Here is a 17,120-nt window from a genome sequence, read left to right on the forward strand (position 1 = left end):
TCATATTTACCATGATTCACAGGGCTGACGCTCTCCAGATGCGGAGAAACTGCCTTTTTTCATAATCACTCCTCTAGCCCCAGCTGGGCCGCTTTGGCCCAAGGTTTTTGTCGGGCCAAAAAACCCGGGCTGTTGGCCCCGAGGAAGCCCGCGAAGAGGCATGATCAAGCACTGGAAGTGACAGTGGACAACGCGACTGACCCTGGCACTCACTAGCATGCCCGCTTTTGGCCGACAGTGGAAACGCAGCTAATATTGCCACCAATGGGCCCCGACCGCAAACCTGGACAAACCAGAGTCAGTGTTTCAGAAGAAGGCCAGGTCTCAGGGAAACAAAAAGCAGTTCAGAGATAAAGGACTGGTTCTGCGGCATAGGCCTCATGATAAACTGTATCCAATCAACCTTTGTACCATGCCAAATGAATGTTTGATTTACTCTTTTACTCTTAACTTGTATGTTTTGGTTGTAATAGATTACCCTGGATCACGACTGCAGACAAATTAATTTGATTTGATATTTTACCATTGAATGGCCTGACTTTAATGTTACAGGTGAATTTCCACCATAGCACTTACATTGTTCTCTTCGAGCCCGGAAACCCTCAGCATTACAGTAACTGAACTTACTGATCTGAACAGCTTTCACTTAACAGTCATACCTCCTTTCTGTAAAAAGTGCTTTTGATGAACTTTTAAATACTCCTCCTAGGGGATTCATGTAATAATCAACAAGCATTCAAATAATGCATCTCTTAAATTGTGACTGCAGTTGCATCTGATCAAAGGTGCATTCTTTAGCTTGGGTTAAACTAATTAATTTTACTTTGTTGGATCAGCAGCTATGCTAATAATGCCTCTATTTGTTTCTATGTTTTGCCACAGGATCTTCATCCCGTGGTAACTAGGATTTACACAAGCTCCAGTCTGGATCCAGAACACCTGAGATGAGATGATGCTGACCCTCAGAGGACCCCAGATGATGCTAACCCTGAATCAACAACAGAACTAACAATTATTACTACAAGTGTGACTGCATCATATAATAATTATTAACTAATAATATTAATAATGTTCATCGTCTGGCTGACTATATCTTGTATGAATTATTTTTAAAATCCTGTCTTACGTGCACAAACTTACAGTCACCACCATAAGCTACTACTAAATATTGTAGAAACATAATTTTCTCTAAAGTTGCTTTGTAACGATTTGTATTGTAAAAAGCGCTATACAAATAAACTTGAATTTAATTGAATATATAAACTGAACAATGTGTAATGATTACTTTCAATCATATAAGTTTTAATAATTTATTAGCAAAACAAAAATGCATTAATATAGATACTTAAATCAGCTTAATTTTTTTGCACACTAACTGAAGCAACTGCACTGCAGAATAAACCACTTCTGAGAGACAAAAGCCAGATATGCAGAAGATCAGGGACTATTTTGCAGTAATGAATGGCTGACTACACAACTGTACATTACCTCTTACGTCTTCCCTTTCTGGGACCTTTGTCTGTAAAGTGTAAAAAGTCACTGGTTATCAGCTTTATGTCATCATGACAAGACAGCTGAATGACTGGATGTAAAGTAACTTGACATGTGATCCAAACAATAGCCTCATATTAGTCTCCATGTTGATTATGTTCCTGTTACTGCCACTTTTGTGCACCAACAGAAACCAATGGAAGGGCTCAACTACATCAGTGGAAATGGAGTTTAAAAGGCTGCATCCTCATCTAGGAGTAGGGTAGCTGTCGTACATCTCTCTGAGGTGCAGGATCAGCTGTGCCGTGTTGTGTCCGGTCAGGGCAGACACAGGGATGACCGTCTGATGGACGCGGCTCCTTAGAGCCTCCAGATTCTTTCTGGCCTCCGGCAGGTCCATTTTGTTGGCCACAATGGCATGAGGTCTGTGGGACAGCTGAGGATTGTACTGGTCCAGCTCGAAGCACAGCTGCTGGAGCTGCTCCCAGGGCTCTGCAGACGACATGTCCAACACAAACAGCAGAACCCGGCAGCGCTCAATGTGCCTGAGGAAAGAGATGCCAAGGCCACGGTTTAGATGAGCGCCGGGAATCAGCCCCGGAATATCAGCCACTGCCATGGAAATGGGGAGAGAAAAACAAGGGCTTTAAAGGCCTGAGAAGTTAGAGCCTCATCAGTTCTCTTAACAAGACCAAGCAATGAACACACACATACACACACCTGCCAGCTGCTCATGGTCTCTGTATGTCACGATGCCCACGTGAGGCTTGAGCGTGGTGAAAGGGTACGCCGCCACAGCCGGCCGTGCATTAGAGATCGTACACAACAGAGACGACTTGCCTGCATTTGGAAAGCCAACCTGTTCAGAAACCAGACAACTTCAGTCAAGTCACTTGCTCACAGTCAGTTTAGTTCATTTATTTTCAAAGTGCTATACAGTATACATAAAAAAAAAAGGGAAAGTTCTCATCATAAAACAATGACACAAAACCATACAATTCTAAAAGGCTATAGAGGAAGTGCATTTTAACTTTTAAAGCAACTTTTAAAAAGCCTAATTTAGGAGCAAATCTGATATGAAGTGTTACGTTGTTCCATAACTTAGGGGCAGCTACAGCAAAGGCCCTTTCACCCCTTCTCTTAAATTTCATTCTCGTGAACAAGCAAAGGCCCTTTGTCTGCTGACCTTAAACACGTAAGGGGCTTATAGTCCTGAAGGAGCTCAGACAGAGATGACGGAGCTAATCCATTTAGGCTCTTATAAACAAACATTTAAAGTTTAAAATCAACTGTGACTTGAACGGCAAACCAAAGGCCAAAATGGGAGAGATGTGATCATATTTGAGGGTCCCAGACAAAAGTCTGACTGGAGCATTTTGTACTATTTGCAGCCGACTCAAAGATGTTTGGGAGACGCCAATATAGAGTTAGTTACAATAGTCAAGTTTTGAGAAAACAAAAGCATGGATCAACATCTCCAAATAAGAGGGTCACTGCAGTCAACCGGATCCAGTACGTATCCAGACCAGATGTTGGATCAGCACCTAGAGAAGACCTCTACAGCCCTCTACATCTGCATTTTTTTTTTTCATTTAAGACTTCTGGCTAAGGTGAAACCATTTTTTAACCCATCCAAATTTATGCTGCAGCAACTGGGGAGCAGTTGGGGGTTTAGTGGACAGAGTCGTGGTATTGGGGGTTTAGAGTTAGTGTTAGAGACCTTGTCTCAGAGGAGCACCAGGACAAGACCACAGGAAACAGATGATTCTTCTGCACAATCTGACTTTGCTGCAGCCTGGAATTGAACTACTGGAGTTTCGGTTCCTTGCCGCTGTCGCCTCTGGCTTGCTTAGTTGGGGTCACTTCATCTACAGCGATATCATTGACTTGATTGCAAATTAATGCACAGACACTATTTAAACTGAACAGAGATGACATCACTGAATTCAATAATGAACTGCCTTTAACTATCATTTTGCATTATTGACACACTGTTTTCCTAATTAATGTTGTTCAGTTGCTTTGACGCAATGTATTTTGTTTAAAGCGCTATATAAATAAAGGTGATTGATTGATTGATTGTGTTAGCTTTAACTGTTATGCTGATGATACTCAGGTCTACATTTCTTTGTGGCCCAGAGAAACACACCAATTTGAAAAATAATGGAATTTGTAGTCGATATAAAAACCTGGATGAAGATTAATTTCTTACTGCTAAATTCTGTGGCAGATCCTTTCCCTACTTGGCTCCCAAACTCTGGAATAACCTAACAATAATCTAACATTGTTCGGGAGGCAGACACACTCTGTCCATTTAAATCTAGATTAAAGACATCTCTTTAACCTGCCTTACACACAACAGGCTAACACATTTCTAATATTTAAATCTTTTAAAGGATTTTTAGGCTGCATTAATTAGGAAAACTGGAACCGGGAACACTTCCAATAACACCCAATGTACTTGCTACATTGTTAGAAGAATGGCATCTATGGTAATATTAGTTGGTTTCTCTCTTATTCCAAGGACACTGTAGCCATGAGTTTTATTTGCTGGTGGATGTTTGTGTCGCAAGTGATATTGCATTGTACTTGCACTAGGGATGCACCGAATCCAGGATTCGGATTCGGCCGAATACTGGGCTTTTTGACCGGGTTCGGTTTCGGCCGAACCTTAGGTTTTTTTTTCACTGAACCGAACCCTAGGCTTGCGTAGCTGGTCGACGTCACGCGGCCGTTGATTGCGTGAAGGTGTTTATGTGAGGAGGAACACGGCCCGACAGTTTGCTCTAAACTAAACTGTTCAGGAATCTTGAGTGTCTGGGACAATTTATACCGTAGCAATACAGAGCTAGCCAGTCACATTGGGTGCTGACGTGGAGATAAACGCTTTTTTCGGTGAGCCTTTGATTCCTCTTAGAGAGGATCCACTTCAGTGGTGGAAGACAAACCAGCAGAGATTTCCATTGCTGGCAAAAATCTACCTCTGTGCCAAGTGAAAGACTTTTCAGTACTGCTGGGGACAATCGTTCCCACACTCGCAATCGGCTGTCACCTGTTAATGTAGAGCGTCTTGTTTTTTTTTTGTTTTTTTTTTATGAAACTCATTTCATGTGAAAGATTAGAGGTTTTACGTCAATTTAATTATGATGCAGGAGGTATGTGTGATCTTCCGTAATATTTTTTCGTAATATTTGGCTACCATTCTAACCGTAGCCTATCCTACTGTTATAAACGAAAACTAAACAGCCTACTATCCATGTTTATTGAGTTAATGTTCAATTACATTCATTTCAGTTAAGTGACCAAACATATTCTGATTTATAAAAAGAAAAGAAAAACACTTTTCTTTGCATTGCTGCACTTTTATTGAAAGGTTTTGGTTGTTTACCTGGGTAAGCATAAGCTTGGTAACTGTTAATTGTCAAAAAAGTTTTTCTCACTTGTCATCCTGGCATAATGTTGCCTATTCTTTTTTTTTTTTTTTTTTTTTTTTACAGTTTAAATAAAATACAATGAAAAATACATTGCCGTGGACGTTGTTTACTTCATTAATTTGGTTTTACTGTGTTAATGGAATAAGGATGCGTGTAGGATTCGGTATTCGGTTTCGGATTCGGCCGAATCTTAAACAGTTGATTCGGTATTCGGCCAAACCCCAAAAATCTGGATTCGGTGCATCCCTAACTTGCACTACTGCTTTATGTTAATACCGCGTAGCATTTTATGCAAGTAACTTCGTTGTCCTTTCTGTTGAAATGGGCCTACTTTTCGCTCGCTAAAAATCAGCTAAATATGTCTGTAGGCACACACACACACGCACGCACGCACGCATTTTCTCCTTTCCGAAGCGCTCAGCCAGTTGCGCTCCTGAGGCGTCTGTCGTTTGCTAAGCATCCATCAGCTGCGATATCCATTACAACAAGGACATTTTAGTAATGGATTTCCACCACCGAAAGACCCTTGCTGTAACTCTGCTAAAAGATTTATTTTTGAAGAAAAGTAAAAAACTCTGCAGTGTTTGGGTGCATCCCATTTTTCAAAAACATTGGGGAATTTCACCCCGAAGGAAGCTGATTGAGTTGAGGTTCTTGTCACATGACCTGGTGCGCTTGAGTCATTCTGAAAACTTGAGATGTTTTTAACTAGATTTGGTGCAGATGGGCCTGGAAAAATCGCGACCGTGTCTCTTCCATTAAGAGCGCGCATACCGCATTTGAAATAACAAACTTGAGCACAAAAAAAAAGACTTGATATCTGAACGACACCTTCGTTAAACGGTCAATATGAGCATCCCTAACTGGCATATAAACATAACATACAAAATTTATTTTAAGCTACACAAAGTCAACATGTTGGTATTTCTTGCTCTGAATCTGCCATAAAATAAAAGTTTACTGATCTTTGAAAAGGTGTACCTGCGTTATCATGCCATTAGCATTATATTAGTTAAAACTGGTCTTAGAACGACAATATTATCGTTTATCGCGATAATTTCTTGGACAATTTATCGTCCAGCAAAATTTGTTATTGTGACAGGCCTAGTAATAACAGTAATAATAGATTTTTGTTTTTTAATTTACAAATTACCTCAAACACGATACACAGCATTTCCTTTAGACTGGTCAGGTTTGTGAGCCCAGGAAAATACAGTATGCATTCAGCAGATTAATTTTTTGTTGGGTGATGGACCTTGTTGGGAAACCAAATACTACATTGCTGATCTGGAGCCATCTACATTCATGTCATCCATCTGCGTTTGTAAAAATGTCTTCAAGATCCAGTGATCGCAATCACCTGGCTGGTCAGGTTTGGTGAGGCTTTCTCCAAACTAGCCAAACACAAACAAGACAACGATAAATGAAATATGTTAACAAGAAATGTGGGAATGATTCCTATTTCAAAGAGATTGTGTGCAGACGAGGAGTTCATGCACTTCATCTACAGCGATATCATTGACTTGATTTCAAATAAATGCACAGACACTATTTAAACTGAACAGAGATGATATCACTGAATTCAATGATGAACTGCCTTTAACTGTCATTTTGCATTATTGACACACTGTTTTCCTAATGAATGTTGCTCAGTTGCTTTGACGCAATGTATTTTGTTTAAAGTACTATATAAATAAAGGTGACTTGACTCGCTTAAAGTGGGATTTATACTTTCACCTGGCTCTGATTCGTGAGCCTCCGCTGACTGCGCGTGTAGCTTCCCTAAACAGACAAGGCTTTCTTAAGTGAACCATCCTAACAGGTTTGTGTAGCATCTTCACAGGACATTTAAACTCGGTCAGTACTTCATAAATAGGACGAGGCAGTTTACTGTCAGTGATTTGTCATGTCGTGCAGCATCCAGTGTAGCATCACTGATTGGTAATAATGAGTCTGCTTGCGTCCTGTTAAAAGGGTGCATTTAAACATTTTATTTAGGCTACTTTCTTGTTTAAATGTATTATTTCTTTGATTTTTTAAGTGTTTTACAGGCTGTGTTTTCACTGACGAAAGTGCTAAAATAAACATGCACGTTTGTTAATAGATGACTGAGCCTCATTTATTATTATTTGTGTTTCAAATATTACATTATACACATATACATACATTCACACACACACACACACACACACATATATATACAGTATATGCATATATAGAATCGATATATAGAATCAACGTCATAAAAAAAAAAAAAGCATTAAATCGAAAAAACTTTTTTTTTGCCCAGCCCTAAAAGGGACCATAATCATTTAAAATTTGTGTCAGTACGTTATAAATAGAACACAGCAACAGTTTTCTGTCTGGGATTTGTCATCCAGTGTAGACAGCATAATGGGTTCTATTGTATTTTGTCATGATGAGCTGCTCGTGTCCAGTGTAGACACTGTGTTAGAGAGAAGAATTTGTTCAGCCCATTCCCTCATGAAGCTTCAAATATTCAGTTTTGATTTCTACAGAAGCTTCGAAGCCCAAATTTTTTTTATTTGGACCTGCCCTAAAACATTCCAGGACTATTCTCCTTATAGTCAACAGCTAGGTACTTCCGCCTACTTAACCTCTGAATTTATCTGTTTGTCAAATTCTAGACCATCAAAGATAACACCCCGATTTTTAACCCAAGGCTTCACAGATAAAGTTTTATTGCCTAGGGTTATTTTAGGTGCACTAAAAGAATTTGATGGACCGAACACAATTATTTAAGTTTTACTCCCATTAAAATGTAAAAAATTTAAGACAACCAGGATTTCACATCAAACAGGCAAGATATAAGTGCTTCCAAACCATTTGATCTCTGTTTTAAGGGCAGATAGATTTGAGTATTGCCTGCATAGCAATGGAATGACAGACCATGGTTTCTAAAAATAGAACCCAAAGGGAATATACAGTATTGTTCAAAATAATAGCAGTACAATGTGACTAACCAGAATAATCAAGGTTTTTAGTATATTTTTTATTGCTACGTGGTAAACAAGTTACCAGTAGGTTCAGTAGATTGTCAGAAAACAAACAAGACCCAGCATTCATGATATGCACGCTCTTAAGGCTGTGCAATTGGGCAATTAGTTGAAAGGGGTGTGTTCAAAAAAATAGCAGTGTCTACCTTTGACTGTACAAACTCAAAACTATTTTGTACAAACATTTTTTTTTTTCTGGGATTTAGCAATCCTGTGAATCACTAAACTAATATTTAGTTGTATGACCACAGTTTTTTAAAACTGCTTGACATCTGTGTGGCATGGAGTCAACCAACTTGTGGCACCTCTCAGCTGTTATTCCACGCCATGATTCTTTAACAACATTCCACAATTCATTCACATTTCTTGGTTTTGCTTCAGAAACAGCATTTTTGATATCACCCCACAAGTTCTCAATTGGATTAAGGTCTGGAGATTGGGCTGGCCACTCCATAACATTAATTTTGTTGGTTTGGAACCAAGACTTTGCCCGTTTACTAGTGTGTTTTGGGTCATTGTCTTGTTGAAACAACCATTTCAAGGGCATGCCCTCTTCAGCATAGGGCAACATGACCTCTTCAAGTATTTTAACATATGCAAACTGATCCATGATCCCTGGTATGCGATAAATAGGCCCAACACCATAGTAGGAGAAACATGCCCATATCATGATGCTTGCACCTCCATGCTTCACTGTCTTCACTGTGTACTGTGGATTGAATTCAGAGTTTGGGGGTCGTCTCACAAACTGCCTGTGGCCCTTGGACCCAAAAAGAACAATTTTACTCTCATCAGTCCACAAAATGTTCCTCCATTTCTCTTTAGGCCAGTTGATGTGTTCTTTGGCAAATTGTAACCTCTTCTGCACATGCCTTTTTTTTAACAGAGGTACTTTGCGGGGGATTCTTGAAAATAGATTAGCTTCACACAGACGTCTTCTAACTGTCACAGTACTTACAGGTAACTCCAGACTGTCTTTGATCATCCTGGAGGTGATCATTGGCTGAGCCTTTGCCATTCTGGTTATTCTTCTATCCATTTTGATGGTTGTCTTCCGTTTTCTTCCACGTCTCTCTGGTTTTGCTCTCCATTTTAAGGCATTGGAGATCATTTTAGCTGAACAGCCTATCATTTTTTGCAGGGGTTTTCAATGAAGTGAAGTGAAGTGAAGTGACATTCAGCCAAGTATGGTGACCCATACTCAGAATTTGTGCTCTGCATTTAACCCATCCGAAATGCACACACACAGAGCAGTGAACACACACACACTGTGAGCACACACCCGGAGCAGTGGGCAGCCATTTATGCTGCGGCGCCCGGGGAGCAGTTGGGGGTTCGATGCCTTGCTCAAGGGCACCTAAGTCGTGGTATTGAAGGTGGAGAGAGAGCTGTTCGTGCACTATCCCCACCCACAATTCCGTCCGGCCCGAGACTAGAACTCACAACCCTTCGATTGGGAGTCCAACCCTCTAACCATTAGGCCACGACTTTCCCCTCTCTAATCAACTTTTTAATCAAAGTACGCTGTTCTTCTGAACAATGTCTTGAACGACCCATTTTCCTCAGCTTTCAAATGCATGTTCAACAAGTGTTGGCTTCATCCTTAAATAGGGGCCACCTGATTCACACCTGTTTCTTCACAAAATTGATGACCTCAGTGATTGAATGCCACACTGCTATTTTTTTGAACACACCCCTTTCAACTAATTCAACTATTTGCCCAATTGCACAGCCTTAAGAGCGTGCATATCATGAATGCTGGGTCTCATTTGTTTTCTGAGAATCTACTGAACCTACTGGTAACTTGTTTGCCACGTAGCAATAAAAAAAAATATACGAAAAACCTTGATTATTCTGGTTAGTCACATTGTACTGCTATTATTTTGAACAATACTGTATAGAGTGAAATAAGAATAGGACCTAAAATGGAGCCCTGGGGAACACCACACGACAAAAAAGCTACCTCAGAAGAGTGATCACCAATGTTAACTCTGAAACTTCGATTTGAAAGAGTAACAGTAGGTTGACAAACAAAATGGGTAATACCGCCGTGTGTACTAAGTCAGTCGCGTTATGCTACAAACCTGCATTTAAATGCGGCTACAATTTATTTATTTTACTTAAATTACATGAAAGCAAGTAACGAAGACTCCATTTAAAATCAATGAAGTTGTCAATTAATGAAGCTCCTTTTTACAATGTGTACATTTTGTAGATGAAAATGAGAGAACTTGAGTTTATACGTGAAGACGTTTTATTAATCAGTCCATTCTTAAGAGTTTCAATGATTTCGTTAAATCATGCTGGTTTAATTTATTGTTTCTTGTTTTAATTAGCCCTAAATAATGGAAGCGAAATGATACAGTGCCTCACGTTTTACTAAAATAAAGAAAATAAATGTACAATACACGCAAGCCTAGCTCACTAAAATAGGCTACCACTTTTAATGCTCCGATGCAAAGAAAACCCCAATTTCTTTTGAAAAATTTAACACATAATTCATATTATATAAATAATACTGCACACCTATTAAATGTGTCAGATCTAAAATATGGTGTAGAGAAAATATAAGCACAGGCTCATAGGCTTGACATGTATCCTGCTTGAATTCGTTCTAAGAAATGCACATAACTTCATAAGGACTTAACTTTCATTTGTGAATATTAAATATTTTATTTCATTTTCTCCGACTGCAGCCCTCAAATGTAACAAATCAGTGAGGCAAAGCTGCACGTCTATTTGCAAAAATGTGCATTTATGCAATTGTTTGAAAACTTGTGATTAAAGCACTTTGCAGACGCCGTGGCGGATGGCCACCTACTGTAAACCATTCAAGAGCACTTCCTTTTATGCCTACACAGTGTTCCAAAGGAGCAAGCAGGATTGCATGGCCCACAGTGTCAAAACCAGCACTCAAGTCTAGGAGCGCTAGCACAGCATGATCCCCAGAGTCACCAGTTATTAAAATTATCACAGTCATTTAAAACCTTCAGAAGTGCGGCATCAGTCGAGTGGTGTTTTCTAAAACCTGATTGAAAAACTTCAAAAAGATCTTATTTTGTATTCAGAAAGCTTTGTAGTTTTTGCAGAACTATTTTTTTTCTAAGATCTTTGAAATGGGTCTATAGTTGGCTAAAACAGAAGGGTCCAAGTTCGGCCTCTTAAGCAAGGGATAAATGCATCAGGTACAATACTACTTCCCAAACATTGATTTATCGTGGTCACAAAATAAGGACCCAAAGCATCAAAAATTTGTTTGAAGAAATATGGTGGAATGGCATCAATAGAGGAGCTAGACGGCTTTAACCCACACACTACTTCTTGAAGATATATAAAGGAGATGTCATAAACTGGCTCATGTTCCCCTGTCTTGTGTTTGGATTTGTTACTTCCTGTCTAGAGTGTCATTTGTAGTCAACTAGTCCTATTGTTTCACTGGTCGTCTTGATTGCTTTTACAGGTGTTTCTTGTTACCTTTGTATAAATAGCCCAGTGTTTGAGTTAATCGGTTGTCAGTCATTGTCTTTGATAAGTTGTGTCTGTTTCCGGGTTCTCTCTGTGTTTGATTCTATGTTTGGGGATTTGGTTTACCTTTTGTGATATTAAATGTTCCACTGGTTGCATTTGGATCCTACCTTGGCTCTTCCTTTCGCTGACGTATTACAGAACGACTGACCAATATGGATCCAGCAAGCAGTGGAAGTTACACAAATTCCGTCAGGGAGATCTGCCCATTGAGAACTATGGGGAATTACAAGATGGAAATATAGAAAATGTATTTACACTTGCTTTGTCCTCCGTTTATGACACTGACTCACTGTGTTGCCAGTTTTAATCTGAACAGCTCTTAATGCAGAGTGTGCACTTGGATGGTTAGATGCATGATGGGCTAGTATATATATATATATATACACACACACACACACACATACATACATACATATATAGGGGATATATCAGGGATTTTTTTTTTTTCAGGCCATATCGCCAAGCCCTACCTATAGCATATGGAAACATCCGTTATGTGAAATATTTTGCAGATGGTTTGTGTTTTAAGGTCATGTCAGCTTACTTTCCAATTTTACTTGTTCAATTGTTAGAATAATAGTTAGATGTTACATTAAAAGAACATTTTTCATACCACAGGATTTCTCAACTCCACAAAGGGATAGTCCACTCAAAAACGAAAAATCTTCATGCAAAACGTTTCTTTTTTTGGGTAACATTAAGGATACTTTGAGTATTCATTTTTTGCTTTAGTTTTATCTGATGTCAGTGGGCTCCAAATGTTGGTCCAAACATTTGTTAAAAAAAATCTTCCTGTGTGTTCCACAGAGACATTAAAAGCATCCAGGTTTGGAAGGACATGAAAGTGAGTGATTTTGGACTGCTGGGATCCGTACTGACCAGTGCAGCGTGGGCCATGGTGTGCAGCTCCAACTGAACCACACGCTCCTGGCCCTTCTCTCCTGGCGTGGCTGTCAGGGGTGCTCTGTTCTCATTGGACAGGAAGAAGCGGTTCCCCTTCCCCCCAGAACCCCCAAATGCAACCGCATACAGCTGGCCATGCTGCGCAAGGTCTGCCAGCGTCCTGCCCTCCTCTTTGACAAGCGTGCCGACAGGAACCTGCAATCAAAGCATGACACGGTACAAGTGACTTCATAACCCAGCTGCTATTCAGCCAGGCCTGTGTTTTCAAGGACAGTGTTGACTGTAAAGGGAACTCACTGATATGTAGGTGGGGCTGGCATTGCGTCCAAAGCAGTTTTTGCTGCTTCCTGCTTCTCCATCTTTTCCACGATACACCGCTGACACAGAGGACAGTGATTTTACCTGCCGGTCCACTGCAGAGAAGAAATTTTATTTGAAAACTTATTTAATCTGTATTTAACTATGTAGGAATTTAAATAATTGTCTGGCCTTATTTATTTAAATGACAAGTTACTTTGTTACTTCCTGCACTTGCTATTCTTCAGTACGATAAAGTACTACATTTGTTATAATATGTTTTAATAAATCAACAGACTTGAAAAAAAAAGAAAACTGAAATGGCAGCTGTGGCCAATGACTAATCCTCTGCTCCCATCCCATGGTTATAACTGTAATTTCATTTTCATCTTAAGTCTTTATTTTTTGCTAAGAGACATTTTTGAAATTCATGTCGTCTTCATGAATTCGAAAGTGAACCTTTAATAAATGTAATTTTTACTGCACAATGTTGAGAAATAATAAATGCTTTAAAAAAATAATAATAAATAAATAAATAAATATATATAGTATAAATATATAAATATACAAATATTTATAGTAGGTGTAACAGTGGTTAGCCTCTGGCAATTACGTTTTGGTTGCACCAGCAACTACACACAAGTCTGAAGTGTGGAAAATTTTGACCATGTTTATAATGAGAAAAATGAGTGAATAATGACACACCATCAGTGAGCGCAGGAACGTGCTGAAGACATCTACAAGTGGATTCAATCATTTTCCTCCACAAAAACATGTAGACTTAGCCTAATCTCTGTGAGTAAATCAAATGTTAACTAAATCATTGAGTCTTAAATGCATAATGTGGACAGAGTATTTACGATAATGTTGACATTTTTCTTTTATTATTAAATGTCAGCTTGCAAAGCAAATCCGGCGGAGCCTTTATCTTAATTTCGTTATTGCCAAATACCCATCTTAAATAAAAATGTATCAATTTAATTTGTTAAAGACTCGTTTTTATTGGTGTGTTGGTCTATTTATAGGCTAATTGAGCCTATGTCTATTTAGAGTGCTGAGATGTTAAGATGTCACAGAGGACTTATTTTATTTCTTTATTCCAACTTCCAAGTGGTCTAGTCTACGTTAGTTATGAATAAATTATTTTAAAACATGCATAAATGACTCATTCTTGACAAAAGGCAAGAGCTGTGTGTGTGCGCACATTTGAATAATGTCGGGCTGTAAACGGGTTCGGGCTTTTAAAAAGCTGTCAATCAAAATGTACTTGTCGGGCTCGGGCCGAAACCTGTCGGGCTCGGGTCCTGTCAGGCCTAACTTTCATGGCCCGATTACAGCTCTACCATGCTTCCGAACAAATGTAATTCACCATTCTGGGCTGCTCCAGGACAGCTGTCTCTCCGAGCACGGTACTGTCTGTGAGTGTGGCGGAGTAACGGAGCCCTTATTCAACGCTGCAGTGTTTGTGAGAGCGGCCCACTTCTCCACCCCATTTACAGAGTGAAATTCTCTGACTACCTTTATCTCCCAGGGCCCATATTCATAAAAAATCTTAATGCAAAAAGTAGCTCCTAGTGACAAAATTCTAAGAAATGTGGGCGTTTACTCTTAAAATTAAAGAAAAAATCATAGTAAAGAAAAAAGTAATTCAGAAAGCATCTTAATTCTTAAAAGAGGTCTTAAGGTCAAACTTGTTAAGAGCACAGACGAGGACTTAAGAGGCTTAAGAGTTTCTTTAGCGGAGGAGAAAATGGCAGAAAGACGAAGAGGCAGAAATAATGTGTTGCAGACAATGGATGACAGTGAGTTAATAAGACGCTATAGATTAGATCGTGCAGGGATCATGTTTGTGTCTGATCTTATTAGAGATTTGCTAACATTTCCGACACAGCGCAGAAATGCCATATCGCCAGAAATGAATGTAATCACTAAATTATGATATTTGGCAACTGGGAAAATGCAACAATGCAATAGTGATGATTTGGGTCTCTCACAACCTTCTGTAAGTAGAGTGATCACACAAACAATTACAGCACGTTCAGAACATCTTATTGTGTCGCAGTTCATTTAGTTTCCACTGGAGATTCCCACCTTTCAAGCTCAAAAACCTGCATTTATGAATATAGTAGGCTTATAGGTGCGCACAAGCAGGGGGAATGAACTGTTAATAGTTTGTGCTATACGCTCCCATGTCTGCTTCTTGTCCCTTGCTGTGACACCCATCCCGAATTATCCTTTAAGAATGGCCTTGTGTTCATCCACTAACTGGGCTAAACACTGTTCCTCTGCTCTGTCCAGTTTGGCTTCCTCACCCTTCTTGGTTTTGATTCCATGTTTGATACATTAAAACCAACATTCAAACCGCCACTTCAATCAATGTAATTGGAAAGAGTGGAACAATTTTTCTCATTCTAAGCCAATAAAATACATTATAGGAAATTAAAAGCATGGTAAATAAAAAAAGGATTTATATACACACATATAATGAGTGTTTGTGTGTGTGTGTGTGTGTGTGTGTGTGTGTGTGTGTGTGTGTGTGTGTGTGTGTGTGTGTGTGTGTGTGTGTGAGAAAGAGAGAGAGACAGAGAGAGAGAGAGAGAGAGAGAGAGAAAGGTCAAATAGGAAAAATTACGCATGTAAATTCAAAGTGAGAATTAGAATAGACCCTATACTTAAAATCACTATTTTTTTCCTTCTTGGACTACCAACCAATCACAGTCTTCAAAAGATTGTGTCATACATAGCAATCGGGGTCAACTCGCCTCCTCACTAAGAAGAAAGTTTTCCTTACTCAGAGTTGATCTCAGATCGTTCCCGAATCACTCTTAAGCTAAGACTCCTACATAAAAATTTTTAAGCTAAATTAAGAGTTTTCTGAGAGGATTCTTAGAATCTTTATGAATACGGGCCCAGGACTGTTGTTGAATCTTCCAAAAGTTTTGGCTTGGGGTCCTTCACATGCGGCAGAGCACTTTCCACCACACCAATAACACGTGGCTGCAACATGCTCGGAGAGACAGCCCGTATGAGTGGGGGTGGTGATTTTAATGCTGTCTTAAATCCTGCACTAGATAAATCTCTCCATTATACTACAGTGCAGCTAACCATAATTCCTCTAAGTCAGGGGTCGGCAACCTACAGTGGCACACAGAGGGGTAACTGCTGGCACGCGAGTAATAGGGAAAACTGATCAAATATAATGTAGCGATTCCGTATCGATTCATAAAAGTCGCATGGCAACACTGAACTATATGAGCTTCTGAATGTTACTTTTTGCACAGTGCGATCTCAGATCTCTGTAGTGTATCAGACCCGTACCAGTGTAACGGATGAGCAGTTCATTGATTCATTGGTTGTGAACTAATGAATCATGGTTCGTTGAATCTAAAACAATGCAAACCCAAAGCTTTAGCTTTTGAATTCAGGCATATTAAACAAACTCTCTCTAAGATAGATGACTGGCCTGGCGCCAGCATGGCTGGATCAAAATTACTTTATGACTCCCTTATGGCATATTCCACAGTCACGTGAGCAGCCTCAGAGGAGAAACGAAACACATTCCACAACTCACGCGCGCACACACACACACACACACACACACACACACACACACACACACACACACACACACACACACACACACCTTTCTGTACGCTCTTTATGTAAGTCCTTAATAAGATGTATTTTGATAGGTTTGTGCTGGGTTAACAGTGTTAACCAGTTATGCGATGGTTATGATTTTATGATTTATTACTGGGAAATGTTTCTCCTAATGAATGTTCTCATATCAGAGTCATGATTCTGTAACCCTACTCCTGACCAGCTCAGATGTCATTCCATAATCAAGATTAGAGTATCTGCAATTTTATCGTGTGTTAATCAAACTTAAAATGTGTGCAATCCTGCATATGAATGAAACTTTATGTTTCCTCTACCTTTACATGTAATTTTAGATATCTGTTTAACCGTCATGCTTTGAAGGACTCACTTATATAAAAGGAAATTAATGTCAAATGTATTCATCTGGAATTACCAACTTGCTTGAATATAACTGATGAATTCTGATAAGCTTTAACTCACTTGATTGGGTGTTTCCCCAGAGACAAGGGAACATTTTTCCCGCTTCAGATCGCGGACGTTCATTGGTTGTTCGCGCAAACAGAGGTGTGAACCAGTCAAGCCATAAGAACTGAAACCAGCTCATTCCTCCTCCTCTTCTCTTCTCTGCACTTCCGTCAGGTAGTTGATCTCAGCATTGCGGCTGAGAGAACAGGCTGTTCTCATGGCTCCTTAAGGGAGCGTTCATCTCCGTTTGACTGTTTTCTGTACTAAATTCATTCTCATATTCGCCCCTCCCCATGAGGGAGATTAACTCTGAATCATTTTGTTTTGTGAAATATTAAAACTTTGCGCGAGTCTGCAGCAGCCCAGGAAGACACGAGAGAACTCG

General features: G+C 39.5%; 1 protein-coding gene across 1 annotated transcript in view; it reads right to left on the bottom strand.

Annotated features, from left to right (window-relative positions):
- Window positions 1-1,296: 1,296 nt before the first annotated feature.
- mtg2 (mitochondrial ribosome-associated GTPase 2) overlaps window positions 1,297-17,120 on the bottom strand; it is a 54,653-nt gene continuing 38,829 nt past the window's right edge. Inside the window, exons 3-6 of the mRNA XM_052541128.1 lie at window positions 12,671-12,786; window positions 12,350-12,568; window positions 2,212-2,350; window positions 1,297-2,103 (exon numbers count right to left, since the gene is read on the bottom strand). Coding sequence (XP_052397088.1) covers window positions 1,739-2,103; window positions 2,212-2,350; window positions 12,350-12,568; window positions 12,671-12,786 — 839 coding nt within the window. The 3' untranslated portion in view covers window positions 1,297-1,738. The remainder of the gene's footprint in view (window positions 2,104-2,211; window positions 2,351-12,349; window positions 12,569-12,670; window positions 12,787-17,120) is intronic.

This window comes from Carassius gibelio, chromosome A23 (genome assembly GCF_023724105.1).
Source record: "Carassius gibelio isolate Cgi1373 ecotype wild population from Czech Republic chromosome A23, carGib1.2-hapl.c, whole genome shotgun sequence".
NCBI lineage: Eukaryota > Metazoa > Chordata > Actinopteri > Cypriniformes > Cyprinidae > Carassius > Carassius gibelio.